Source organism: Rosa chinensis, chromosome 7, assembly GCF_002994745.2.
Source record: "Rosa chinensis cultivar Old Blush chromosome 7, RchiOBHm-V2, whole genome shotgun sequence".
NCBI classification, from domain to species: Eukaryota; Viridiplantae; Streptophyta; class Magnoliopsida; order Rosales; family Rosaceae; genus Rosa; species Rosa chinensis.
The window spans coordinates 26,523,081-26,550,137 of record NC_037094.1 but is presented as its reverse complement, the minus strand read 5'-3'; the positions used below and the strand labels follow the sequence as shown (position 1 = coordinate 26,550,137).

The 27,057-nt window shown below is 36.6% G+C and overlaps 2 protein-coding genes, 1 non-coding gene and 2 pseudogenes across 4 annotated transcripts; 1 reads left to right on the top strand and 4 right to left on the bottom strand.

Moving 5' to 3' along the window:
• Window positions 1-4,124: 4,124 nt before the first annotated feature.
• TRNAC-GCA lies at window positions 4,125-4,196 on the bottom strand. The gene has a single exon. It is a non-coding gene; the product is annotated as a tRNA-Cys (tRNA).
• Window positions 4,197-4,448: 252 nt separating this feature from the next.
• LOC112178990 lies at window positions 4,449-6,000 on the top strand. Its single transcript, XM_024317276.2, has 2 exons — window positions 4,449-4,721; window positions 5,322-6,000. Exons 1-2 carry the CDS (start codon window positions 4,538-4,540, stop codon window positions 5,843-5,845), a joined length of 708 nt encoding a protein of 235 aa, XP_024173044.1. The 5' UTR covers window positions 4,449-4,537; the 3' UTR covers window positions 5,846-6,000.
• Window positions 6,001-7,966: 1,966 nt separating this feature from the next.
• LOC112178987 (NAC domain-containing protein 71) lies at window positions 7,967-14,268 on the bottom strand. Of its 2 annotated transcripts, none has more exons than XM_040511094.1 (5): window positions 14,169-14,268; window positions 9,868-12,073; window positions 9,078-9,355; window positions 8,660-8,983; window positions 7,967-8,564 (listed from the first exon to the last, which is right to left on the bottom strand). In XM_040511094.1, exons 2-5 carry the CDS (start codon window positions 10,022-10,024, stop codon window positions 8,286-8,288), a joined length of 1,038 nt encoding a protein of 345 aa, XP_040367028.1. In that variant the 5' UTR covers window positions 10,025-12,073; window positions 14,169-14,268; the 3' UTR covers window positions 7,967-8,285. The 2 variants fall into 2 exon arrangements, with proteins under 2 accessions (XP_040367028.1, XP_024173038.1); XM_024317270.2 differs by lacking the exon at window positions 14,169-14,268 and adding an exon at window positions 13,213-13,348.
• Window positions 12,080-13,552, bottom strand: LOC112177698 (annotated as a pseudogene).
• Window positions 14,269-24,945: 10,677 nt separating the features above from the next.
• LOC112175946 lies at window positions 24,946-25,844 on the bottom strand (annotated as a pseudogene).
• Between the last annotated feature and the right edge of the window lie 1,213 nt (window positions 25,845-27,057).

Sequence of the window (27,057 nt, the reverse complement as noted above, 5' to 3'; positions counted from 1 at the left end):
GTGGACATTTATTTTAAATTAATTGTGCATGCAGTATATTAATATTTTCCGATTGAGATTTAGTTTATTATTTGAATTATTGAGTTTTATGGTTTTATGATTTGAGCTTTATGAATTACGAGGTTAGTATTGAAATTCCTTCCCGAATGGCTTTTAGTAGATTTTCGAGATAGTTATTTATGAGTTATTGAGTTGGGAAATGATTTTCGGGAAGTGACTGATTAAGAAAATATTATGAGAATTATTGATTTCGAATATCGGTTTTTATGAGGATTCACGAGTACGAATGTTTCATCGAATATTTGAGCATGATTGAATTATCGAGATTTATTGAGTTTTGAGCTCTGCACTTATCAGCCTTGAAGTTAGATTGAGATTTCTTTCCGAAAACATTTATTGATTTACAGAGTATTTGATTTATGCTTTCGAGGATTTATGGAGATATTGAGGTTTGAGTTAGCGAGTTAATCATGAGTTATGCTTTCGATGAATTATTAATGATTTATTGAAGTAATATCGAGTTTCTTTCCGAAAGCAAGTAATTGAAAGAGGTTGTTTCCAGTTTATTGAGGAGGCTATCAGTTAGCGCATGCACGCATTACCTAGTTGGCAGTCCCTTCTAGGTAATAGTCTGGTTGGCAGTCCATTCCAGACTACATCCCGGTTGGCAGTCCCTTCCGATGCGTCACCTGATTGGCAGTCCCTTCTAGATGACATGAGGTAGTTAGTTGGCAGTCCCTTCTAACTACCTATGGTTAGTTGGCAATCTCTTCTATCCACCGCCTCCTATTCCGGTTGGCAGTCCCTTCCGATGCGTCATCTGGGTGGCAGTCCCTCCCAGATGGCATGAGATGACTAGACAGCAGTCCTTTCTAGTCATCAAACGAACCTCTTGAAAAAGGATGTTTTAAAAAGGATTGAGGATGAGATCTTAAGAGATTGCAATAAAGATGATGATTTAAAGTATTTCCAAGATTGTTACTGCATGCGAGGTTTTAGAGAATAACTTGGGAAAGCATTAAGTTTTACTTATTCATTCGAAATTACTTATTTTTCGTCCACTCACTCTAACGATTTTTAAATGTTTTCCCTTGGGCCCTTTGGTTTTAAATGCCCAGTTTGCAGGCCAGTTTAGCTTGAGGTCGAGCGTACTTAGGGTTGAGACAGACTTGGGGTTGAGACATAGCTGTCATAGCTTCCGCATTATAAAAGTATTGGTCCTTTATCTTGTATTATATTCTCTTGTACGCCTGTACATTAGATTGCTCTGATAACCTATGAGATTAATATTCTTCAGTTCAAAATTGTTTTTGAAATGGGAGATGTTGTGATATAGGGAGCAGGGTGGCTCTAGTGAGAAGAATAAGGGTGGATTATTTTAGAAGTGTAAATGTTTTTCTACAGGTTTTTTGGGTAGTCCACTTTTAGAGGGAGTTCTGCCAAATTTTTGGTAGAATTTCTTCTGAGGTGGGCCCCGCATGGCCACTTTGGATTGAATCCGGGGTGGGTCCTGTCTTATTCTGGATTATGGTTATGTCCAAGAGACATCATTGGGGGACGCTCCAATGTTAGAACCAATTCCGGAGAATAAGGAGATCTCCATGAATTACACTAGTGTACATGAGACGTTGAATCGAGATTCTATTATCCTTGATGATGTGTTTGCATATTCTATTGCTCAATGAATTATAGAACACGATGATATCGAACCTCACTCCGTTGAAGAATGTCAACGAAGAGCATATTTGCCTAAATAGAAAAATGCGATCTAGGTTGAATTGGATTAACTAACAAAGAGGTAGGTATTTGGGCCTATAACGCTGACACCCCCAAATATAAAGCCTGTTGGCCATAAATGGATCTTTGTTAGAAAGTGTAATGAGAAAAATGAGGTTGTTAGATACAAAGCCCGCCTTGTGGGGCAAGGTTTCTCACAATGCCCTGGAATCGACTACGAGGAGACATATTCTCCCGTAATGGACGTTATAACGTTCCACTACCTTGTCAGTTTGGTGGTTTCTGAAAAAACTTGACATGCAGCTTATGGATGTGGTTACAACATATCTCTATGGTGATCTAGATTCAGAGATATATATGAAGGTTCCAGATGGACTTCAATTACCCAAATCAAGTGCCTCTAAACCACGGAGCGCGTTTTCAATAAGATTGAAACTCTCACTATATGGATTGAAACAATCCGGACGGATGTGGTATAACCGTCTAAGTGACTACTTGATTGGGAAGGGATATGTCAACAATGAAATATGCCCATGCGTGTTTATAAAAAGGACAAGTTCCGGATTTACAATTGTAGCAATTTATGTTGATGACATGAACCTAATTGGAACTCTAAATGAGTTAAAGGAAACTGCTAAATACTTGTAATCCGAATTTCAGATGAAAGATCTTGGGAAAACACGGTTTTGTCTCGGACTAGAACTCGAGCACCGTAGTGATGGAATCATGGTCCATCAATCAGCATATACTCAAAAATTACTAAGGCGCTTTAATGAAGATAAATAAAAGCCTATGAGTACTCCCATGATCGACCGTAGTTTTGAGCCCGGAAAAGACCCGTTTTGTCCAAGGGATGAGGACGAAGACTTATTAGAGGCTGAAGTGCCCTATCTATGTGCAATAGGCACATTATTGTACTTAGCTCAATACACAAGACCGGACATCTCGTTCGCAGTAAACTTATTAGCTCGACATAGTTCTGCGCCAACACGCCGCCATTGGATTGGTATAAAGACAATCTTTCGATACTTGAGAGGTACGATTGATATGGGCTTGTTTTATCCCTACAGAGAGAGAAGAAATAACGGAAGTGTGGGATCGGACTCCACAAGGCAAAATGCCACCTTCCGTGCTCCTCCTCCCCTCCATCAAAATGACAACGATGTCTTGATGGGTTTTGCTGATGCAGGGTATCTCTCTGACCCTCACAAAGGTCGCTCCCAAAAGGGTTATGTCTTTACCATGGGAAGCACAGCGATATCTTGGAGGTCTACAAAGCAGACCCTTGTTGCTACTTCCTCAAATCATGCAGAGATTATTGCTCTACATGAAGCCATGCGAGAATGCATATGGCTAAGGTCTGTAGTTAGACACATTCGAGGAACTTGTGGTTTGAAGTCTACCACAGATGAACCTACATGCATTTATGAAGATAATGCAGCTTGTATTGAACAAATGAAATTAGGTTTCATCAAGGGCAACAACACCAAGCATATATCACCTAAGTTCTTTTACAATCAGCAACAGCAAGCACTTCTAAATATTGAAGTGAACCAAATTCGATCAGAGGATAATGTAGCGGACTTATTTACTAAGTCGTTACTATAATTCACCTTCGAGAAACATGTGAAGAGCATCGGATTGAGAAAGTTATCTGAACTCCCATGATTGTAACAATCAGGGGGAGATATTGACATCAGGGGAAGACATGATGTCTACATGTTCGATCTCGAAGAATGAAGGACATGTTGTGCTCTTTTTGTCCTTCGACCAAGGTTATTTTTATCCCACAGAGTTTTTGTTACCTGGCAAGGTTTTTAACTAGGCAACAATCAAAACGTCATCACCAAGTTTGAGCGGCCCAAGGGGGAGTGTTGAAGGAAGTCGACATCGTGTGTGCCTCTTCAAACTAGGGTTTTGTCATTAAGTTGTAATAGGAGAAAGTTCTAGATTACCTAGTTAATTTGGATTCTATTACCTTTTATGTAATCTGTAATTCCCTATTTAAAGGCCCCCCCTATTATCAACTAAAAGACACAATTCTCTACAACAGTTAATTCCAAAACCCTAAAAGTAAAATGATTTTTAGAAAGTTTCTTTTTTGAAAAATTAAATGGAAACAAAATTGAAAAATAAAAAAATCCTAAAAGTAAAATGATTTTTAGAAAGTTTCTTTTTAACAAATTAAATGGAAACAAAAATATTCTAGAAAGTTTATATGTAAAAAATTTAAAATGGAATAAAATTTGAAAAATGAAAAACGTACTCTAAAAGTAAAATGAATTTTAGAAAGTTTCTTTTTAACAAATTAAATGGAAACAAAAATTGGAAAATTCTTTTTAACATATTAAATAGAAACAAAAATTGAAAATGAAAAGAATTTTAAAAGGGCCCAACCGGGTTCGAACCGGTGACCTCTTGATCTGCAGTCAAATGCTCTACCACTGAGCTATGGACCCATTGTTGATTAGTCACTCACACAAAATTTATTAAAATAATGAGTTCATGCAAAGGATATGATATTTCAAAAAATAGGCCCCTCAGGAATAAAACCAGAAATGACTTGGCAGAATTATAATTCTGGATGAGCTAGAAGGCTTAACATGGCATCATAAAGCCAAAATTGAGTTTAACCCAGTATGATTTGATCAATAAGGGCCTGACACATGTCAATTTTAAAGGGTAGAGAAGTATAAGGAGATAAGATGCTGCAGAGCTTTGGCCAATATTTGTGAGGATTCTAGTGAATGGGAATGTTGGGTGTGGATTAATTTAGTGAAGTGAAGTGATCCTGCTGCACATGGCTTGTTACTTCTCAAACACTCTCTCTTCTGGTTCTGGATGGACGAGAAGCCCTTATAGCTTGTTTGGGTGGAATATAGGCAAGCCAAAACTTGATGAAGATCCAAGGCCACAGATCAAGTACCATGATACTACTGATCTTCCATTTCCACCTTCTCTTCTGGACAAAACATTCTTAAGAGGTATATTACTTCTCTCTCTCTCTCTCTCTCTCTCTCTCTCTCTCTCTCTCTCTTTCTCTCACATTTGATTTCTGTCCTTCATAGTTGCAATGCACATGCATCACTAATTATATGTCTGATATATATTATTTCACTTACATAATGAAAACCCATAATTTTGAACAACTATGCAAATACAAGCACAGAATGTTGGTTTTATTGTAGATCATGTCATTACGAGAGGCTTAAAATATGAAAACAGATCTAATCAGAGAGTGTTCCATTTTGTGCATTGTCTTATTACTATGTATTATAGCAGAAAATGGTATGCTAAATCACACCAAGTCACTAACACAAAACATAATCCTGACTTAATTAGCTGTTCTTGATCTCATTCAATTGGATAGCAAACTTTGCCACAAAAAGAACACTTCACTAAATAAGGAGATTTCTATATCGCAAACTCGATCTCACAACATGTAAAATACTCTTAAACCGGATCTTACGAGTTAACTCTAGGCTAGGGTATAGTTTATAATCTCAAGAAAGAGACAACTAAACACAATTATACTGAACAAAACATCTATTCTCTTCAAACATTGTTTGAATGATTTTGAGCAGGTAGGGAACTCAAATGTTGCTATAAGGCCACCATTGATGGATTTAGTGCAGCTGATTTCCATAACTGTTGTGACTTCAAGGGGCCATGTGCCATAGTTGGCTACACGAACAAGTCCTTCAAGTTTGGTGCATTCAACCCTGAAGGCTATAGAAGCACAGATGATTACTATGACAGTTTTGATCCATTCCTATTCTACTGGGCAGATAATGAGAAAACTGATGACCCAATTGTTCTGCCTAAAGTAGGAGGCAGTGGTGCAGCCCTTTTTGATTATGCTCGGGGTGGGCCACAATTTGGGGCCGATGGGCTGCTCATTGGCCCACCTCTAGCGCCGGTTATGGGTGGGTTTGCTGGCCCGGATACTAATTCCGGTATTGGTGATTTAAGGCAAGCCAAATCTAGACTAGGATTGTCATATGCAAAGAGAAAAGATGGAAAGGAGTCACTTTTTGGGGATGAGAATAGAGCAACCCTTGAAGAAGTAGAAGTCTATTGTAGTCCACAAATTGCAAGCTTGTACTAAACCGACACTCAATAGTTGCATCATATATAAACCATTTTAATTCATCACAAATTGTGCAGATGAGACTGTTTCTGATGCAGCTACTTCCTCATTTTCATTTTCAACCAACATAAGGGAGTCTTCTCTTTATTCCTTTGCTTGGCAAAGGAGAAGTATATGTGGCTTGTAGCTCTAGTGGCAGAGAGTATTTACCCCAAATTTAAGGTCAGATTTCTTACATTCCCCTCTTAAAAGATGAGGCGGCGAGTTTATTCCATACTTTAAAGTTTAAACCAAGCAATGGATGCTGAGAGTGAGGTAGTAGGGGGGGTGGGAGAATCTGTTTTAGAAAACAATGGTGGGGGACAGGATAAAAAAGAGCAAATATAGGCCTTTTAGGATAGTATTCCTAAAGCCACAATCTCTTTTTGAAGATGCTTAACAAAGTTTTGAAGGGGCAAGGAACAATTGGAAAACTTCAGAAGAGAGAAATGCACATTTCTTGGAAACTCAATGGGCTGGGTGGCACCTTTTATGGCCTTTCCATGGCATTCTACGCTTATTAAATCTCTTGTGCGAACCTAAAGTCATTGTTTGTATCTTTTGAATGTTCACACCATGAAGAGTGAGTTTCATTTGAAAATTTTAAATTTGTGGTTCTCTAAAAGCACCTCAAACTGGGCTTTAACTTCATTCCCATATCAAAAGTTGCACCAACTACCAAATTAGGAGCAAAACACAAGCTCTCATCAGTAGGTGCTGTAAATTTTGTCCTAATAAATACATTATATTATCTGGTGTTCTTGTTAGCTCGGAATACATTGTTGATCCGTTCCTCAATAGCTTAAGCTTTTGGTGATCAGTTATTGTCTCAATTTTCATGCATCCTAACATAGTTTTCTCTCCAAGTGTATCATACCACAGTAGTTGAAACTGATAATCACCAAATCAAAGTACAAAGTTCAGCTTGATTTCAACAGTTCATATTATCAAAACTCAAGGACATAACTTTTACTAAAGTTTGCTTTCAGAAATCACAACCAAAAATGAGATGTTCTTGATATAAACAACAGATCTAAAAGTACAGTTATCTAGCAAACTTGAACATACTGTCGAGAGTGTATCATTTTCTGGTTGAATCCTGCAGCCTCTGAGTTTATTGATTTCCAACAACTCAAATATTTATAAATATGTTCAACTTCAAAAATCAAAATTGATCAGATCCCTCAACTCCAGTCCCCGTCTGTACAGCACCAGAATAATTTACTGCCTGTTCTTCATAGCTTTGTTTGATTGCTAGCCACACAGAAAAGCAATTCTCAGTTGTAGCTTTAAGACAGATAAGGTGGTGGCAATTGATCACTGGGGTCCCTAACTCTTGGAGCTTTCCATGTACTAGCAGATATGCTGTAAAATCAAAGTTGCAATGTAATTTTGATTGGAAGTGGCCAAATTAAAACTATTAACTGCAATAGGATGTGAATCTTCAATAAGATGATTATAAACCCACCAAAACCCAAGTGATCCCCACCAATTAGTCCATTGATTGCACAAAACATACCAACAAAAAGTTTAAAGAATGTGGGTGAAAGTAACTGCACAATGGGATGGCTTATCAACACTTGAAAAGTAGTCTTTGTCACTAGCTTTAAATCTCAAGAGAATATTAAATTTGGAAACTTCAATAATTTGAATAAGCATTAGGGATTGAAGATGGAAACTTTAACTTTGGTGAATGAAAGTTGAAACACAAAGTACTGTCCTCAGTTCACATTCACAACTACTTTTCTCTTTTTCTCTCTTTTCAGTCTCTACCTTGCATACTTACAAACATTATATTCTTTAACTTGGGAATAATACAAAACGGTAACCAATCATTAGAAGCCAAGGAATAAAGTATCTAACAGTGGCTGTTTACTGCTGCAATAAGTGGAATCAATACATAAAGATTATCAAGCATAGAAAATTACACTGTATATATATATATATATATATATATATATATATATATATATATAAAATTAACCACAAGGTAGCTTACATTCAAGAAGCTCACTTTGGAAAACAGTACAGCTACTATAAACCAACTCCAGGGGAAACCGATAAAAGTGATTATCACCCGGGGGATACTAACTGACGATATTTAAAGAAACCATGAATATCATAAGTGGCTTCTGAAACAACTCCAAACAATGCAGACAGTACTATTACAGTGAATGCAAACCACTCCTTAAGTCCTTATAGAAGAAGACGACTGATTATTTTTACTACCAAGAACCAACATTAAAAGGCGTTGTCTTGGAAACCCCTACATCACAATTATGTTGTCTTCCTGCAGCAATAGACGTCCAAGCTCCCGTAAACTCCCATCTGCGCTCACTTGCCTGCAAATTAGAGCTTGGCCATTCCATGTTTCAGATACCGCATTGAAAAAAAGATCAACAATGTTCTTCTTTCCTTTTCAGAAGTGATTTGGATATCTCACTGTACTAGTCTGGTCAAAACCTTCAAATTGCAATCCCTCATTTCCACAATAACCCATGTAGTCTGTGTGTCCTGAGAAAGGTGACATGCTGGCCATTTGATTCATATCTTCTGCCATTTGGAAGTCTCCAAAATTTGAGTATGATGAACTAGGCGAAATCTCAGTGTGTTCATATGACTGCCATGGTGACATTGTGCTTGGAAACTCGTACTGGGGGAAGTAATTAGCCACAGCTCCTTGTAACTGTGGGTAGTCCTGCACAAAAGCCCAAGAGAAATGTTCGAGAAAGATGTTAACATTATGAACATCAAGTCCTTGAAATTTCTCATCAACTTTTCTCATATCAATACCTTTGAAGAATCAAGAATTAAGTCAGGTGAGATCCAGAAGTCTGCAGGATTGGTGCCTCTTGGAGCTGGCTCAAACTCTGCCATTGGAGAGACTTCATATGGAGAAGTAGTATGGCTTGAATGGCGACTCTCGTCATGCTGGTAGTTCACTTGAGATGACATTCCAGCAGAGATGCTCAAGGTCTCATTCGAGTTTCTTGTTGAGGTCAAATCCCCATTGCTCGAAGTACTTCCAGTCGTCTTAGCCTTGGGTTCTCCATTGGAATCATTTGCCTTCTGTGTATGCTCTTTCTTTTTAACAACACGGCACAAAGCAAAAACTCCCTGTAAAGATGACCGAAATGCCAAATGTAAGTATGTAAAGTTCTCCAACATACCATTTCAGTACTAAACCATAACCATATAAGACTAGATGTACCTGATGACCTGGTGACCCCTGAGCAAAATCATCATTGAGGCGGTACTCATGCATAATCCACTCTGTTCGATCACCTAAAGGAGCACGTCCACGATAGAAAACAAGGGTCTTGCGGTATCCAGTAACACTAGATTGGCAGACAACCTTGCGGTCTTTTCCGGTGGCTTTCCAGTAGCCAGCTTTAGTAGCTCGATTTGTTCTTGAGCCATTCGGGTACTTTCGATCCCTTGGACAGAAGAAGAACCATTCCATATCTCGCCTGGGGAGAAACGATTTCTCTGCAATGAATAAGACAAACTAACATGTATCAGATGCCACACCCTTTTTGATCCACCAACATTTAGTCATGGCATATTATTGTCGAAAAGCATATTGGAATTTGAAAAGAAACAAACTTTCACTTTCATGTAATTTATATATGTTATGAGGGCATATCTAAAGCCATTTAGCTTGGCTTTTGGAAGAAAAGAAGACCACATCATGCGCAGTCAGAAAAGAACAAAAAAGAAGCTCACTTAAACAAAAATGAAAAACTAGCTTTATGCTCTTCTGTTCAGATTGGTATGCAAGCCATCTCTAACTAAACCCATTATATTTTCTACCCTTTTCTCTTAGAAGGTCACCCAACTCCTAGAATTCTATGTCATTAAAAATAATAACAGTCATATTCCTATCATAGAAAAGCTCATTGGAATTCATCAAATCCTAAAGAAAGAACAAAAACCAGACAACAGTACTGCTAGTAATAGTTACTACTGAACCGAGTTAAAAAGATTGATATAACAATTACCTGGCAGCTCCCAGGGGTCAAATTTGTACAAATCGATGACAGGAATTACTTCGAGCTCAAATTCAAGCCCCTCCAATTTTCTACTAAGATAGTATCCCACTAATTCCTCATCAGTTGGGTGGAATCTAAAACCTGGTGGTAGTGATGCCCCACCCATAACTCACAAATATCCGAAATTTTCGAAACAAAATAATAGTTATAATATATAGCAGAGAGGTGCAGCTTAGGGATGAATGCTCGTTAAGTGCCCGTACAGTATCTATTAAAAATTTGGAAAATCCAAAAATAAAAGCTTTTGTCAAGAAGAGATTTCTTGTCAGGAATTGAGTAAAACCTCCACAGAATGCACCCTTTGGATGGCAGAATCATTGTCTTTGGAAACTCTTTCCTTATAACCAATGTGCCAGCCCCAACAACCCCCCCTCACAAGTTTTTTTCAGCAATTCCCAAAATAAGATGGAAAGGAATCAAATTTAAGCCTCCGAGTCAATACCCAGAAGCTGATATAGCTCAAATGTCACAACTTGAATATGAAATAACTCAAATCAGTGAAAAATAGAAGAGCTTTGTCTAAAGAAAACTGGTCAGAACTTCCAAAATTGGAACCTATAGCAAGACCCTGAAGTAAAAACCATCCAAAACTTGTCGAAAATCGAAGTGGTTGGCGGTTGGAAAAGAATGTGAGCCAGAAAGAGGTAGAGGTAGCACAAGAGTCAGTGTCAAAGAAGCAAAAGGGGGGAGGAGAGGAAGGAGCAGAGAAAGAAAGGAAGTAAGAGGGAGTGAAGGAGTGGCATATGTCATGAGTATATATAGGATCCTGGGGGAACCAACAGTCCAAAAATATACACAAGACACCGAAAGTTTCCAAGATTGCTTGTATGACGCATACACAAAATTCCAATGTAGGGGGGAGAATGGCCCACCTCTCCCACATAACTTGAACTCAGTTCACACTATAACCCTGCACTACAGTTATTCTTCCCGCCATGACCGTTGCTTGGTGGCTTCAGCTATATATTTACCAAACCAGTGTGCATCACATTGTCACTAATCAGAAAACGTTTAACCATTTGTACAATCACCGGGACCCTTTTGTTAGACAATCCTTGACGAGGGACCTAAGCCATTGACAATTCAAATCACTAAACTACATTGCGGAGCGATCAGACTGAGGCAGTTCACCGTCCTCCATGCCAGCAAGAAGCAAGCAGACAATACACCATTTGTAATGGTATCATATTTCTACACTTTTTTTTTTTTGTCACCACCAGAACTCTCATTCTCATCCTCCAGATTCAGTACTACAGTCCTACTCATGCCCCATCCTACTAACCGTCCAACTCTTCAGATGATGCTATGCCATCTTTTCTTGTGGTATAGTCCATCTTTACTTTATCATCACATAGACCATGTTTGACGGTTTATAAGCGAAGGTTCAAGATTATGATCCATCTATATCTTTTTCTGGTTTTAGATGTGAACTACTTTACATCAGCATCAGTCTTTTCATGTGCAATATTTTGCAAGTGGCCTATTCTTTAATAAGAAAATTGTACAAAAACTGATATAGTGAATGCCTCTAACCTCATCAGGATCTGAAAAGAATTGTATCACCTCTCATTTTTGTAAATCCTCTAGACGAGTAAAGCTTTTCTACCTCATATCCTGTGGAAATGAGACCAGAACAGAAACCACTGAGTAAGTAAGCAAAGGGATAGTAGACAATATACACTGTATATCAGGATGGTTCAAATGCCGATTCTATGATTACGCAGACACCGTAGTGTGAGATCCAGCCGAATACAAGAAAAAGAAAGAGAAAAACCAGAACGAAATGACAATTCATCTTAGTCCACTGGATACTGAAATTGGAAAATTGAATGTATTGTCATTGAACTGGGAAAAGAAAACCAAACAATAACAAATCACAATTGAAACCGAAAGCATGTATTTCTCTATTATATAGAAGTGTAAACGGGGAATTCTAAGGTGACAAAGAGCCAGCACAAAAGAACAGGGACGGTGGGGCAAAACAAGCTTGAACATGTATTGCAAGAACACATGATTTTCATCATTTTCTGTAAATGGAAGTATTTGGTGCCTCTTTTCGTTCCACATATTCTTTCCGCACTTCCTTTGTAATTAACAAATGCTCACACAGTCAGAAAGCCACCCATCCAGCTGCACTTGTTGAAGGATATTTCCTCTGCAAATGATAAAGACATATATATGATCTCACTTGCATATAAGGGTTATCCAAATGACCAAAAATAATAAATAGCAAGGGCTCTCCCAAAAGAGACTCAGCAAATGTCCATAAACCACACTTATTTTTGAATTACTTCCTGTGGGGAACAAGTGTACCAGCAAACATAAAAACACGAGACTCGTACAAGTTTATTGGAATAGAGACTCACTGAAACAATAACAAAGACATTGCTAGAATCAAGCTTTCTGATTGAAATCAGGTTCTATATATTTGACCCGCTTGACAATAAGCTGACAGCTACTTGGCTTGCATTTCTTGCAATGTAATTTAGAACTCATTTTTTTAAGGAAATCAGGAATTAAAATTCTGAGTTCATCAAAATGCAACAGGTTCCAATTAGACAACAACACTATCGAATGTTGAAACATTCATGGCATGCATATACCATGTAGGCAAAAGCTTAAAGCCAGTCGAGAACACACTTCCAGATTACCATTTGTACATATATTAGATGATTCAAATGCGATAACCTGATAAATAACATGTGACGACAACAAAATTGCTGCATAAATATAAAAAATCAACACTGAAGGACCTTGTGGAAGTTCATTGTATATTAATCAGCTATGACAAATTTATAGCTGATGATATATCAAAACTCATGGACATTTCATGACAATTTTAAACCTACTCAACCAAGACACATTTGCTTATATAACAACATGTTTATAAGTTCCAAATGCAACCAAATCAGAGCAAAAAGATTTGCTAAACTGCTAGATTCAGAAAGAACACTGAGATTTACATTTCCATATCTCAATGTGAAAAAAATGAGATGAAAGGTTGGAATTATGCCTTTGGTTATCTTGGGGTACTTGACACCACCAGAGATGCTTCTAGCAGCAACTGGACCATGGGGAGGTGGTGGCAGAGGGGACTTGATTTTTCCAGCCCTGGGGGCTCAATGGTTTAGGCTTTGCGGACCCAGATAGCCCAGCAGCTGACAACATTCCAGTCTCACTAGTAGGCTTCGGCTTGACATTTATCCTGATAGTTTCACCTTCCTACAGATCCCAAGGAGACTAATGAATTGATTGAAAGTGGTCAAAAATCAAATCAGAGTTTTAAGATTTTACCTTCAATCTATCATTCACAGCTGGGTGAATATCAAGCACCATCTCCACTGAGGTCTTGCGCTGGCCTGGTTAAAACAAAGCAAGCTGCAAAGAGCTCACTGGAGCTTGGATCCTCCAATCGGATCTCACACTGTTCCTTGCACGACACAACACGCAATCTTCCTGACCATATCCTGTCAGACTGGAGCCACTCACCGGACTTGTCACCACCCGACGTTGACCGTGGTGGAATTTTATAGACCGAGACCTCATGGACTACTAGGAGTGTGTGCTCAAAGGCCTCCTCCTCTTCCTCGAAATACATTGTTTTAGGATCGAAATGGGGACAAAGTTCCGAGCTTTATCAGATTCTGTAAGGCAATATAGGTACTTAGTTGTGGAAAAGTTCCTAATTAAGGTGGGAAAGTTCCTAACGTTGAAAGTTCTATTAGGCAACGTGGATAATAATAGGGCGCGGCTAGTTCTTTAATTCAATTTTTGGTACTTGGGAATCAAGCATAAATATGTAGAAATGGTGCTGAGCACTGAACTAATTAAGGTGTAGGAAAAAACAAAGTTCTTTGATTCCAATCACAAACAAATTGATTGACCACAAAAATGAAGCTATCCATTATCAGATAAGTTCTAGACATTTCAAATCTTTCACTAACTACAAAATAATCATGTTATCAGGAGATAATTTCTTCACAGATAAAGGTAAAATCTTCACACCCAGTTAAACCTCATTTCAGATTACCAAACCAAGAAGCAAACAAACCCAATCAGAACTTCTGATTGGGTTTGTTTGCTTCTTGGTTTGGTAATCTGAAATGAGGTTTAACTGGGTGTGAAGATTAGGTAGAGTTCTGATCTTGTCTTTGATTTTGAGAATATATTACTTTCAAGTAGAACAACTCTAGGAATCTCATTGAAAAACCCACAAACATAAACTAAGAAAAAGACCAAAGGGTTCATACCTGTTGAACTGGTTTGCTTTAGATGGCTCCCTTTCTGCAATTCTGTCAAAATTGGGAAGAAGCTACCTGAGAAACCTCCAGAAATTTTTTTTTTTTTTGATGGACTGTTTTTTAGAATGACAGGTGTTGCAAATGTCATTAGTCCACGCGTAGCGGTCATCATGGGCCCGGGTAGGTAGGCTGGCCCTACCCTAAATTTTAGGGCTTAGGGTTAGGCCGGACAGAGTCTAGTAAAAGTCAACAAAATTTAGGGTCGGGCCGGAGCTTAATTATGTTAACCTTTACCCGCTCGAAATACCCAAGCCACTAGGGCTGGGTCGGGCCGGCTTTCCGAATAGGGCCGAAATGGGCCTAAGAGGGACTTAATTTGTTTAACAAAAAGAAATATATTATTTTTATTTTTTTATCTCAAAATGTGGTTCAATTGTTATATAGGTAATACAAGACTCATTGTTTTTTGTTGATCATATTTAATATAAATATATATATATATTGGAATTAACTTATAAGTTATAACATTTATAAATATTAGTTAAGATGGTTATATTCAATTAACTATCTCCCAAAATTAATTGTTGTTTAACAAAGGAAACAAAAATTAAAGAAAATAAAGCTTAGGAAATCAATTACAAAAAAGAGATAAGTTGTATGTTATAGACTAAAGAGAAACATATTTTAAAAATAGAAAAGTATTAGGGCTTAAAGGGCCGGGCCGTAAGGTAGGGTCGGGCTTCATTTGCATGACCCTTACCCTACCCTATTTGAGAAAGGGTAGGGCCGGCCAGACCTAATGCAAGGGCCGGGTAGGGCTTTGGCCCTATGGGCCGGGCGGGTTTAGGGGTGAAGGGCTAAATGATGAAGCCTATCCACGCGAATAGTAAAGGCTCTCTATGAGGAATTAAGGAGGGTCCCACCAGTGAATATATATTTTGTCTTGATGTGATCGTATTGACAACCAGATGTGGTGGTTTGATGGTGGTTTCAGCCTAATTCACGTGGCAGCTTCATTGTTAAACGTACATATAGTGACGGTTGGGGACGGTTTAGTTGAGCATCCTAAGTTTGCAGGTGTATAAACGGAAAGTTTTAGACCTCGTGAGTGTAATCATATCCAATGAATTAAAAAGCGCGCCTGAAGCTTAGAAAGCGCGAGGCACAGAGGAAAATGTCTTCATTTTGCAGCTGAGGCGCATAGGCTCTCAAGGCGCTGCTGAAGGCGGCAAAAGCTTGGAAAGGGCGTTACAAGGCGTTCTAGGCAAACACTTGGGAACTTTTTTGTTTTTTGTTTTTTAACACCAAAACGACGTCGTTTTGGTGTTTTCAGAAACCAAATTCATTTAGGTCGTGTTTGTAGACAAACCAAGCAGAAATTACTCAAACTAGCGTCCTCCCCGACTCCTTCACTCTTAAAGCCGCCAATCCCAATACCTTGCTCGAAAATTTGATCAAATTATAAAGAGCCCATAAGTTTTCTCAAGAATTTGGTTTTAAAGGAGGCTATTTGCATAATTGGAGCAAGAAAGAAATTCGATATGAAGAGAGTTGGACATTTGTATTTTGATTTGAAGACAAGGAGTATAAAGTATGAATTTTCTCTCAACTTTCGATGTTTTCTTTGGATGGTTTCATTTCAATGTTTGATTTGTATTTCGTAATGTATTTTTTCGTTTTCAATGTTTGAGAAGTTATTTGGGGGTAACTGGGTAAGCGAATTGGATTGTTAATTTATATGAGTTGTAGCTATATGCATCTTGATTCATAAATTTCCAATACTATAAGACCAAATCTACCATCTAGCTTCAGTCAGTTGGATATTTTATCACCTGCAAATCTACCATCTATTGGATTCGCACAATTTGGCTTTTACATGAAAAATAGAAAGACGTAAGTAAGAGAGATTTGGTCTTTGAACAGAGGACGTCTAAGACTATTTTAGTTGTGAGCTTTGTTAACTTCCAATAATGAACTATGAAATTGGGAGGCGATTAAATCGGATTCTTGATAGATATGTAACATGCTGGATCAATTTTCTTTCATCTGTATCTTTATCACATCATAGACTGACTATTGTTATCAACTAGATTATATGTAATGCATGATATTACTCCAACATTATTAGTTTTCTTTTTTGTCTATACCCTGTTTTTTTTTTTTTTTAGATTTCTTTGATGACATGTAGTTCTATTTATGATTTGCATTGTGTATTTAGTTGTCCTGCTCCCACTTTAAATTGATATAAGTTTTAAAATTGTGTAGTGTAGGCACAATGAGTTCTAGTACTTGCTTATTATGAAATGATGACAATTTATAATGTTCTTTTGGTTACAATAAATGTTCTATATATAAGACTAATGATTACATAAATGTAGCTCATTTATATGTAGGACTTACGCCTTATACCTCAAGGCGAACACCTCCCTGAGGCTCTCTCGGCAACGCCTCAGCCTTTTAAAACATTGATCATATCACTGATGTATCCTTAAGTTTAAGCTATTGGCTGTACTTGTACTGAAGATAACTTATGAAGCTATTTTATCTATCTATTTAATAATATATATTTATCTGTCTGTATGTATATCTATTTATATATCTCCACATGGAAGCACTCTTTTGGTGTCAAATGGCTTCACCAAAATATGATATGCCTATGCCTAAAATGGTCTCCTAAATTAAATGGAGTGTTTCTATTCATACATCTTTTTTCTTTTTTTTTTGAAAGAAGGACGACAAACTATATTAAGTGCAATTGAGGAGTACATGGAATGATGCATAAAACATCTAAAGAAAGCAAGAAAACATAACGAGATGCACAAACGCATCTATGATAAAGTAAAAATAACTCATAACTAGATGCAATCGCATCGAGAATGAGAGGTAACCATGTGACTTGATGCCATAAGGCATCACTGCACTGCATATGTCACTAAACCAGTGTAAATAGAAGAGTAACTGTAACTGTAGCCGATGATATAACCGCCTAGGAGAGGTGATTCGCTCAACCAGAGATCGAAAGCAACCAAGGGTGTCAGAAACTCGGATGTTGGCAGATGAACTCAAGAACCAGAACCAATACCGGAACAATATGAGCAACTGTTTCAGATCCAAGATCCAAATTAGGGTACGACCTTGGTCCCAAATGCGGATCCAAATCCAACTTTAAGTCAAAATTGAAACTGATGCAGTAAAAAGAGCCCAAGCCCAAGAAGCACTACTCTGCGCACCCAGGCAACTGGGCACCCAAGAGGAGTAAGCCTGTTTGGAAATACTTAGGCCACCCTGGCAACCGGGCACCCACCGATCACCGATCTGAGCAGCAGCAACATCATCCCCTCTTGAAACAACTCGTCGCTCCGCCAGAGAGCAATTTGGGAAGAGCAGTCGAGCGACTGACCTGGAAAAGCACGTCTCGAAATTGATCCGCAAACGATGCCAGAATTGCAACACCTCCAACCTTCGTCGGAGAAGACTCAGCTGTCGTGGCGCCGTCTCGCTCCATACGGGGTCACCCTCGCCCTTGACCACCTCGATGATGCAGCCGCCTAACAGCGGCATTAGTCGCCCACGTTTGGGTCGTAAACGACCCACTTCAAATATGGATCTGACCTGAAACTCCTCCCGGCAAAGCACAATAGGAAAAGATCTCCCACCGAAAGCCGATTGGATTGGCAAAACCAAGGCCGCGGTACAAGACTGCTCCTGCGGCGATCGCTCCGAGAAACTCAGAGGATGATGAGAGACGACCACAGCCGTACTTGATTGATACGACATCGAAGATGATGCCGAAATAGCCTGCCATTGAGAATGGAGGAAGGTGCAGAGTCGCGAGGCCTGGGGGCAGCGCTCTCTCAGCCCTAGCAGAGCTCTGCTAGGGTTCATTTTTTTGTAGTTTTGTACAATCTTCTATTCATACATCTTATATTGACATCTAGACCTTCTCTTATTTTTGATCATTTTAAAATCCTACTTTGCCCTCTTGAGATTAAAAATAAAAAATAAAAAATTATTGTCATACGTCTCTCATCCGTCTTCCTTCATCCCTGCATCTCTCTCTCGTCTAGTTTTTTTTTTTTTTTTCCGTCTCTGGTCTCTACCCTCCCCTCTCTATCTAACCTCTCTTTCATTTGATTCACTAAAATCAACAGCATAACAGAAGAACAAAAAAAAACAAGAACCCACACACACACACAAAAATAATATATTTAATCAAATAGATATTTCATTGCATTAAGCCTTGACGCACAAAGTTTCTAAAGGGCTGCCCAAACATAACTGCATGAGGCTCCAACAATCAAACGAGGAAGAGATCAATTGAGTACTTGAGTTTTACAGTGTAGGTCATTACATCAGTTAAAATATTATCACGTTCGTCTCAATTGGTGTCACCCTTGGCTGCAAAATTCTCAAATATTTGTCTTTGTCAAGCTGATGTATTTCTTTTGCAAAGCTTGGTTTGGGTATCATTTTCTTTGCCTGCTATTCGTTTTCACAAATGAGAGAAGATTGTGTAGAGAGAAAAGACGAAAGGGCAAAAGTGGGATATATATATATATATTTTTTTTTTTTTTAAGGATGTTTAATGGTAAAAAGAAATGGAAGAGGATCAAATACTATTAAGGAAGGTAGGAATAGAACCATAAAATTATCCAGCAGTTATTATAGAAAAAAAAAATTTAAACCATAAGTATGAAAAAGATTGAAGTGAGGGCAACTTCCTCTTTCTTCATTTCTTCGGTAACAAGACGCGCATTACACAGGCAAAAGTTTTTTTTTTTTTTTTGATCGGGACACAGGCAAAAGTTTTGGTGTCAAAATGTTTGCCAAATATGAGTTATCTATAATTTTCTTTGAAATAAAAATAAATAATGGTAAAGGGAAAACCAAAAATATAAATATAAAAAAATTGCACCAACTTCTTCAAGAAAAATTTCACGTTTTTTCTATTTTCAACAATAACAATGCATTGCATGGGTAGTAAGTTAGTATTACAACGCGTTAAATGGGGGTTAGTTTTTACTTGGGTAGAAAAACAAATGAAAGTTAACCTCTAATTAAATCAAACTAGGATGCCAAACACACCCTATATATGGGTGTGAGAGTGGGTAATTTTCGTTGATATGTAGTGGATTGATCATCTTTTTTAATTTTTTTCTACTAATTATTTTATTTTTGACATTTTTATCCTCGATCGTTTCCATCTTCTCGAAGGTTATTTGATATTTGACAGTTTACATCTTATCAAATGTTATTTGATATTTGACGGTTATTAGCATTAAATAATTTGATTATGGATCACTAAAGGCCTTCTCTTTACTATAGTATAGCGGTGACAACAAACCCAAGACTCCGAATGTACAATTTCAGCGTCATAAATTGTTGGCAAAGGCACCACCCAAGTTGATTAAAAAAAAAATCGTAAACATCCCAAGTCTTAGTGTTCTATCTTTTCTCTCTCTTTTAGTTGTTAGTCACGGTATGAAAAGTAATGCTAAGTGAATTACATCACATATATTTCACGTTATGTGACGGTTGATATAGCACAAAGATCAACCTATTAAAAGATTTCATTAAACAATGTGGTTATGTCACATCAACTAACACATAAAGTGATGAAATGCAGATAATACCCAAAAATATAGTTCAGCCGCATTATTTTAATATGAATGAGTATAATAAAGAAAACCATATTATCTATTTCAAATAACACATCATCAAATACACTATCAATCCCAATCATTGTCACTTGATGTATTGGATCATGAAAATCATTATTCGTTCTAATCAGTGTCAAGCTTAGCTACTAATTGCCACGAGCAAAATCTTGGCGACCAGTTGTGGCCTCCACAAAATGGTGGCCTAACCATTTCGTTACTGCGTTGTTCTTAATTGACCCGAAACTAAGGAGACTCGACGCAAAATTTGAAACTTTCTTTCATGTCTGCGTCGTGTTATAATGTCTAAGGTCTGCTACTTCTGTAGAATTGCATGCTTTGTTCCTAACCTTACACAGCGCCATGTAAACTCATGAGTAAATTCAAGACTCCTAACTTTAGAGGAGCCGGATCCAGTGTATAAACAGACAAAAGAAAATAATTAGTGGTTGAAATTAAAGCTCTTGATAAAATGAATTCATCCACATTTTTTGTATGTTCTGAGGTAGCTAGTTGAAGAACCTGTTTATGTATGTTTGAGCATATACCAGAATCTGTAGGGTTAGGTACTTCACGTCGGTAGCCCCTTCTGTGATGGAAGAATCCATCATTGAATTTTAGTCCAAGCTCCCTCCACGCAATCCTGAGTCGGACAGAAGCATTTTTTCCCTATTATATTCACGTGATGGTGTCATCTTCTTCCTTGGTCCACCGTCCAGAACTCCAGAAGGAAAGAGCAAGCAAGCAAAAGTGCGCCTACTCAGTTTCCAATTCGATCACTTTCTAGTGTTTGGTTTCTAGCTCTGAGTTTCCAACTTTTTGGAATGACAGCTAACACGCGCCTTTCGTAGTGGGGCTTAACAGTCTCTTTGAATTGGATGATTTCAAATATAGTCGAGCTAGATTAGGAGAATGTAATGTTCACTCAGTTATGCTTTGATTTGATTGAACTCCGTTGCTTTTGCATCATCAGACCCTAAACTACATTCCTTTGCTTTAAACAGATAGATGTCTATCAGAAACAGTTCCCACTAGCTAGATATAGAGAATTATAGACAGTGCTTTTTGGTTTTTACATTAGAAAAGGGGAAAAAGGGAGTCAGATTGATGTATGTCAATGGGCCATTGGAGCTTTTGGCTACTGTATTAGATTAGATTAGGAAGTTTCATAAAAAAAATCTTTGGAAATTTCATAGGAAATTATAGCTTTTCACACTAGGAGAAGAAAAGAACAGTGAGATCATCAAAATCTTTTTTTTTTTTTTTTTTTCCCGATCGATGATATCATCAAAATCTCTTTGCTGTATAATTCAAATAGCTTTTCGTACTGTTTGGGCCCATTGAAGTCAAAAGACAAAAATACAGACGTGCAGGAAAAGAAAAAATAATAGGGACTTAGTGAGATCATCAAAATCTTTTGTTTTTTCCTGATCGATGATATCATCAAAATCTCTTTGCTGTATAATTCAAACAAATAGCTTTTCATACTGTTTGGGCCCATTGAAGTCAAAAATACAGACATGCAGGAAAAGAAAAAATGTTGAAGCAGGTAAGGAAATACTAGGGCTGGCCATTTGGTTTGGTAAATACCGAACTGATTGAATACCGACTGAATATTTGAGGTTTGGTAAACTGAATCTTGGTAACCGAAATCGAAAAGACCAAAATCGAAAAATATCGAAAAAGTTAGTTTGATTTTGGTAAATACCGAATTTACCGAAATGCTAGTGTTATATATATATATATATATAATTATGTAGTCATTTATTTTAATATGTATGGATATGATACATTGATATGGAAGATATATTTAATTTGACAAAGTATGTATTTAGTTTTATAATCAAAGATTATTATCTGTTTGTGATATTTTGCTATCATATGATTTATTTTATTTGTCAGTTTTAATTTTAATAAACTACATTTCTTAATAAGATTTATAATTTTTTAGTTAATTGAAATTAAATCATATACATTTTATTTATATTTTAATTGATTTGGACGTTTATATCATTTTAAGTTATTGTGTTTCTAAGGGTAACAAAACTGCAATGATTTTTCTCCCCCAAATTTTCTACCCAGGTAAACGTATATTGATCCCTTGAGAGGTTAGGGGCGAACCTTGTCCTTGGTAGGATTTGTGATAGATTGACTACTGGTATTTTAGTTGTAAAGGTAATAACGCCATTACAATTGACCATGTGGATCGAGGTCAATACGAAGATGAAATCGGCTTATATTTTTACCAAAGGCGTATCTTATCCCATTCTTTATATCCACCGGTCAGTTATCCAATGTATTGATTTTTTAACTTGTTGGTTTTGATAGGTATACATTTCTACATAACCAATGAATATGGTAAACAACACTAGTAGACATATAAACATTTCGTGCGAGATGATAAATAAAAAAAGTATGATGGTAAATCTGACTTCATCCACGTATTCATAGCATAGTAATAGACATGATATGAAATAATCGGTCTCGTTTGTCGTCATTTCGGTCTCGGTCAATGCAGTCAATCTTCTTTTATAGTCATTTACCAAAATATCCTTTTCGCAAATTTGGCCGTAATAATTCTTTCTCAAATCCGATTTTTGTGCCCTTTGAAACCACAGGCTCATACAGACGAGCTCCATCTACCAATGTGAAAAGTTGCAACTCAAAATCTTGTTTCCGTGCGGTTACCCTTTAAGAACTCTAATTAATAACTATATGGACAAAAACGACTATTGTCATTGATCATATGGATTGAAGTCGAAATGAGGACAAAAATTATCAAATTTTTAACTATATGTTGAAAATATTTAATCATCAAATCCAATTAACGTTTTGCTAAAATTGCATTTTCCTCTGCAATATAATATTTTAAAGCTATACATTAATATATTTTTTTTTTTACATTTCTATATCTTTAAAACCCTTTGATAATTTATAATTTAGTACAGGCTGTACCTTTTTGTGAGTTGTTTTAATTTTGTTTAATAAGATAACAGTGATTAAATTTGTTATTTGTTTAATAAGATAATCCTTTTTTTCACTTCCCTATGCACATTGATTAAACTTGTTTAATAAGATAATCCTTCTCTTCACTTCCCTATGCACATTGATCACTGCGTCTCATATCTTCTTCCCCAATTATCTTCTATTTTTTTATTTTATTTATGCAATCCAAACACTCTTTCTACAAGAGAAACAGGGGAGGGTGAGAAAATTAGAGACAACTGGATCGCTGGTTCATTCAAAATCTGTTCTAGTTTGGGCTACCATCCAGTTATGAGACTCTAGATTTAAGAGTGTTATTCAGTTTCGGTAAAGTGGTATTGTTTCATTCTAATTTATATTTCAAAAATATATTTGTTGTAAAGTTTGGTAATACCGAAAACCGAAATACCAAATTTGGTAAAATTAATTAATAACCGAAAGTTTTGATTGGTAATTGGTAAGTCAATTTCAAAACCGAAAGCTTTGGTTTTGAAGTTGGTAATGCCCATAACCGATTCGAACCGACCGAGTGGCAGGCCTAGGAAATACTTATAGATCGAGAACTGTTTACTTGTTTAGAATATCATAGCTTTAGATGTACACGTACTTTTCTAATTCATTACTTATGAGAATTTTCAAATTAGTTTAGTTTACCTTTCTTTCTTTCTCTCTCTCTTCTTTTTATTTTCTTTTTATTAGAATTGTGTATCTTTCGTACGTGTGCACTACCGGCCAATTGGTAAAAACTAGTATGACGTTGCAACAAAGAAAAAAAAAAGGTGGTAAAAACTAGTCTTACATATCTATACAATTTGAAAGAGAAAAAAAAAACCAATTCTTAAGAAATATATCAATAAGTACTTCAAGTATCTAACGCTAACCTCTCCCAATAAAAAAAAAAAAAAAATAAGGACTTCAAATAGGAGAGAATATTCAGTCCACCGACGTTCACTTGCACCCACAGAATTAGACGGCTAGATAACATTAAGTATATTTTTTTGCTATTAAGAAAAAACTGTTGGTTCACTTGCACTGTATGTGCATAGAAGAATTTTCACTTCAATTACATTGTGAAATATGAAGACTAACCTTACATCGATCACCATATTATTTCAAAGAGATCACTTTTTTTTATGGGGTATCATGCAAATAGTACGTAGTGAAATTTTAGGTTTTGCATGCAAAGTTAACTTGACATTTTTTTTTATTAATAGAGAGTTGTCTGGGAAAGCCCCAATTCCCATTTACTAAAAATGAAAAGATATACGGTGAAACTATTGCCACCCTACCATTAATATTCTTAGTTCACCCGACGAACATGCGAATTATGGAAATATTATATCACCCAAGTATAAAATGACGAATAAGTACACTAATTTTCAAAATTCAAATATGTAAGGAAGGCTAAATACATAACTAATTAATTAAATATAAAGACTACTTAAATTCTCATTGTATAACATCATCTTCTCCACCCAAATATGATTCATTACTTTTTTTTTTTTTTTTGTTCCCTCCTCATCGTTAATTCGTTTTTCAGTTCACAAAATCATTAGTGTTAACTTCATCAAAATCTTCCTTTCAAAAAAACTTCATCAAAATCTTTGCAATACTCTTAGTGAACACCGAAAGTAAAGATTTAAAACACAAAAAAAAAAAATCATTCCCTTCTTTATTGCTCGCAGTTGAAATAGACGAATATTAAAATTAAAAGAGAAAGTTAAAACATAGAAGTAAATCAAATTATAATTTGTTTTTGAAGGGAAAATTTATTGCCAAAGAGCATTAGCTCTGATGGGATTTAAAAATCTTTATGCTTATAATTTTAGCAAGGTTGGAGATTTGTTTCAAATTATGATTTGTTAGGAAAATACAATATATTTTAATTTTTTATTGATATAAAATAAATGAGAGATTTTAATTATTATTATTTTTAATTGGTTATGTCATACAAAGATATTTCTGAAAAAAGAAATAGGTTAAATAAGTAAATTTAATGTGTAATGAGAAAGTATGGTGAACAAAAAAAAATGATAGGTTGACAGAAACCGCACCCAAAGAAATAAGTACAACTATTGCATAGTCCAGCCCTTCAAGATTACAGGGGAAATCAACTTGACGTATACATGTATACTGAACGTACTCTAGAATACAACAGTATCTAGCATTGTGCTCAAGGTTTGGACAATGTTCGAGGACATCAAGTTCAAGACATGCTCTTCGAGCCGCTTCTTGGCGTCTCGTCTTCCCACATTTGCAATGGTAAGCTTCTCCGGTGTCAGCTCATCCTCCTCCTGTACCGCCTCGTTGTACGTACTTCACAGCTAGGGTTAACATTTCCTTGACAGTTTGCTCATTTGTCTTTGAATGAGTATCAAAACGCGCAAGTGTCAGCCAATCTGCCCAATTCTTCTTATTAAGATTAAGCAACATCTTTTCCTCAAGTTCATTCTTCCTGTAGTTAATCGCTATGAATGGATGGCTTATTGAGAAGCCCTAGATTGGATGTGGTCTGCCTCGGTTCTTGATGAAACATCATAGTTTGGGGGTTGATAAGGCGGAACGCATCCATAACCACCTTGCCCTTGACACTTTGAATCGGATCCACCACCACAGCCACAGCACGTTTGTTCAAAGCCTCAAAGCTTTGCTGTGTATTCATGTCTACACCAGATAGCCAGCAACCAAATCCAGGGTGAGAATGGTACCTCCCAACAACCATCTCCGGTCGCCCGGCCTGCTTAAGCATGCCAAGCATATTGGTCTGGAATATATGATCCACAGCTTCAACACTAACACCGGAACCGTTCTACGGCATTGCAAAGACATCAACCACACGAACTGTGTAATCGTCCACGAACTCACCGAGCATCAACCCCATGACCTCCATAGGAACCCCGGCTCTTCCATGCTTGAGCATTTTGAGGAGGGCCAGTGAGGAGATGTACACCTGCTCGGAGGAATCGAGGGAGGGTGAATCGGGTCGTGGGTGGCCCAAAGCCCCTCCAAGCATCCTCTGAAGCCTCTCATCCATGTTTGACATTTGTCCCACTCCTTTTAAAAACCCTCTTAAATCAATTTGAAGTAGCTATGTAACGTTGAAGGCTATGGATATTAGACCACCTTCAAACTTAGAACTCGGGAACAATTGAAATTAATTATCGATTTTCTGATTTACTGAATGATTTCAAAATTTATGATTGGTGCTTATATAGACAACAATCAAGTCCTAAGTAAAATTTAATTATGAATCCTAACCATACATAGCAACAAAACAATCCAAAACAAAGAAGAAGAAAAACAAATCCTACACGAGAAAATGATCGAACTTTGTCCACAATTTACCAATGCATATATAATTTTCCTTACATTAGGGGAAAGCACCGAATTTTGTGTCTTCCCAGTTATTTCTCGGATATACACAATGGGTCGCAAATCAGCATATATAGTGGCTGGCGCTTTTAAAATTTCCAAGCACCCTTGCACGGATCTAATTGCTCTAGAAACTTCTTTTTCATCTGTTTAATTTACATCAAATGTACCCCTAATTGTGCCCTCAGGTTTTCAGCTTTTAGGCTTTTTTTGGGACTGTTTTAAATGCCTAAAAATGTTTTTGTCAAATTTAAAAAGTGCTTTTAAACTAAAAATTAATTGACAAGTGCTTCTCATAACTACTTTTGAGTGCTTCCAAAACTCCTCAATACACATTATATATATATATATATATATATATATATATATATATTGTAATCTTTTATATTTATGACTAATTTTCTTATTAATTCCAAAGCTATTCTAGCCCTCCCAAAAGTAATCCCAAACATAGCCGTAGCTTCTAGTTTAAATGTACATACCCTTTGAAAAAAAAAGTGTGTGTGTGTGTGTATATATATATAAGTTTTATACACACACACCCTTAATTACTTAATGCACACGCCTCTATTTTTCTATCATCGAACTTTCATATTTATCCCTCTTAATTAATAAATAAATAAAAATAAAAATAGAAGAATCCATAAAAATAAAATAAGAATTAAATATTTTATATATCTAAATATTAATTAAATATTTTCTTATATGTTAAATTTTCTTCTCGTCTTTGATAGTGATATAATCGGCCTCTCTTTAAGATCATGTGTGAATTTTAATGGCAGATGAAATAATTGTAGTCCATATGAAGAATTAGCAAGCAACCAAATTGGTTGAAACATATTAAAAAGAGGTTATAAAACCATCAAATATATTTTAGATACATG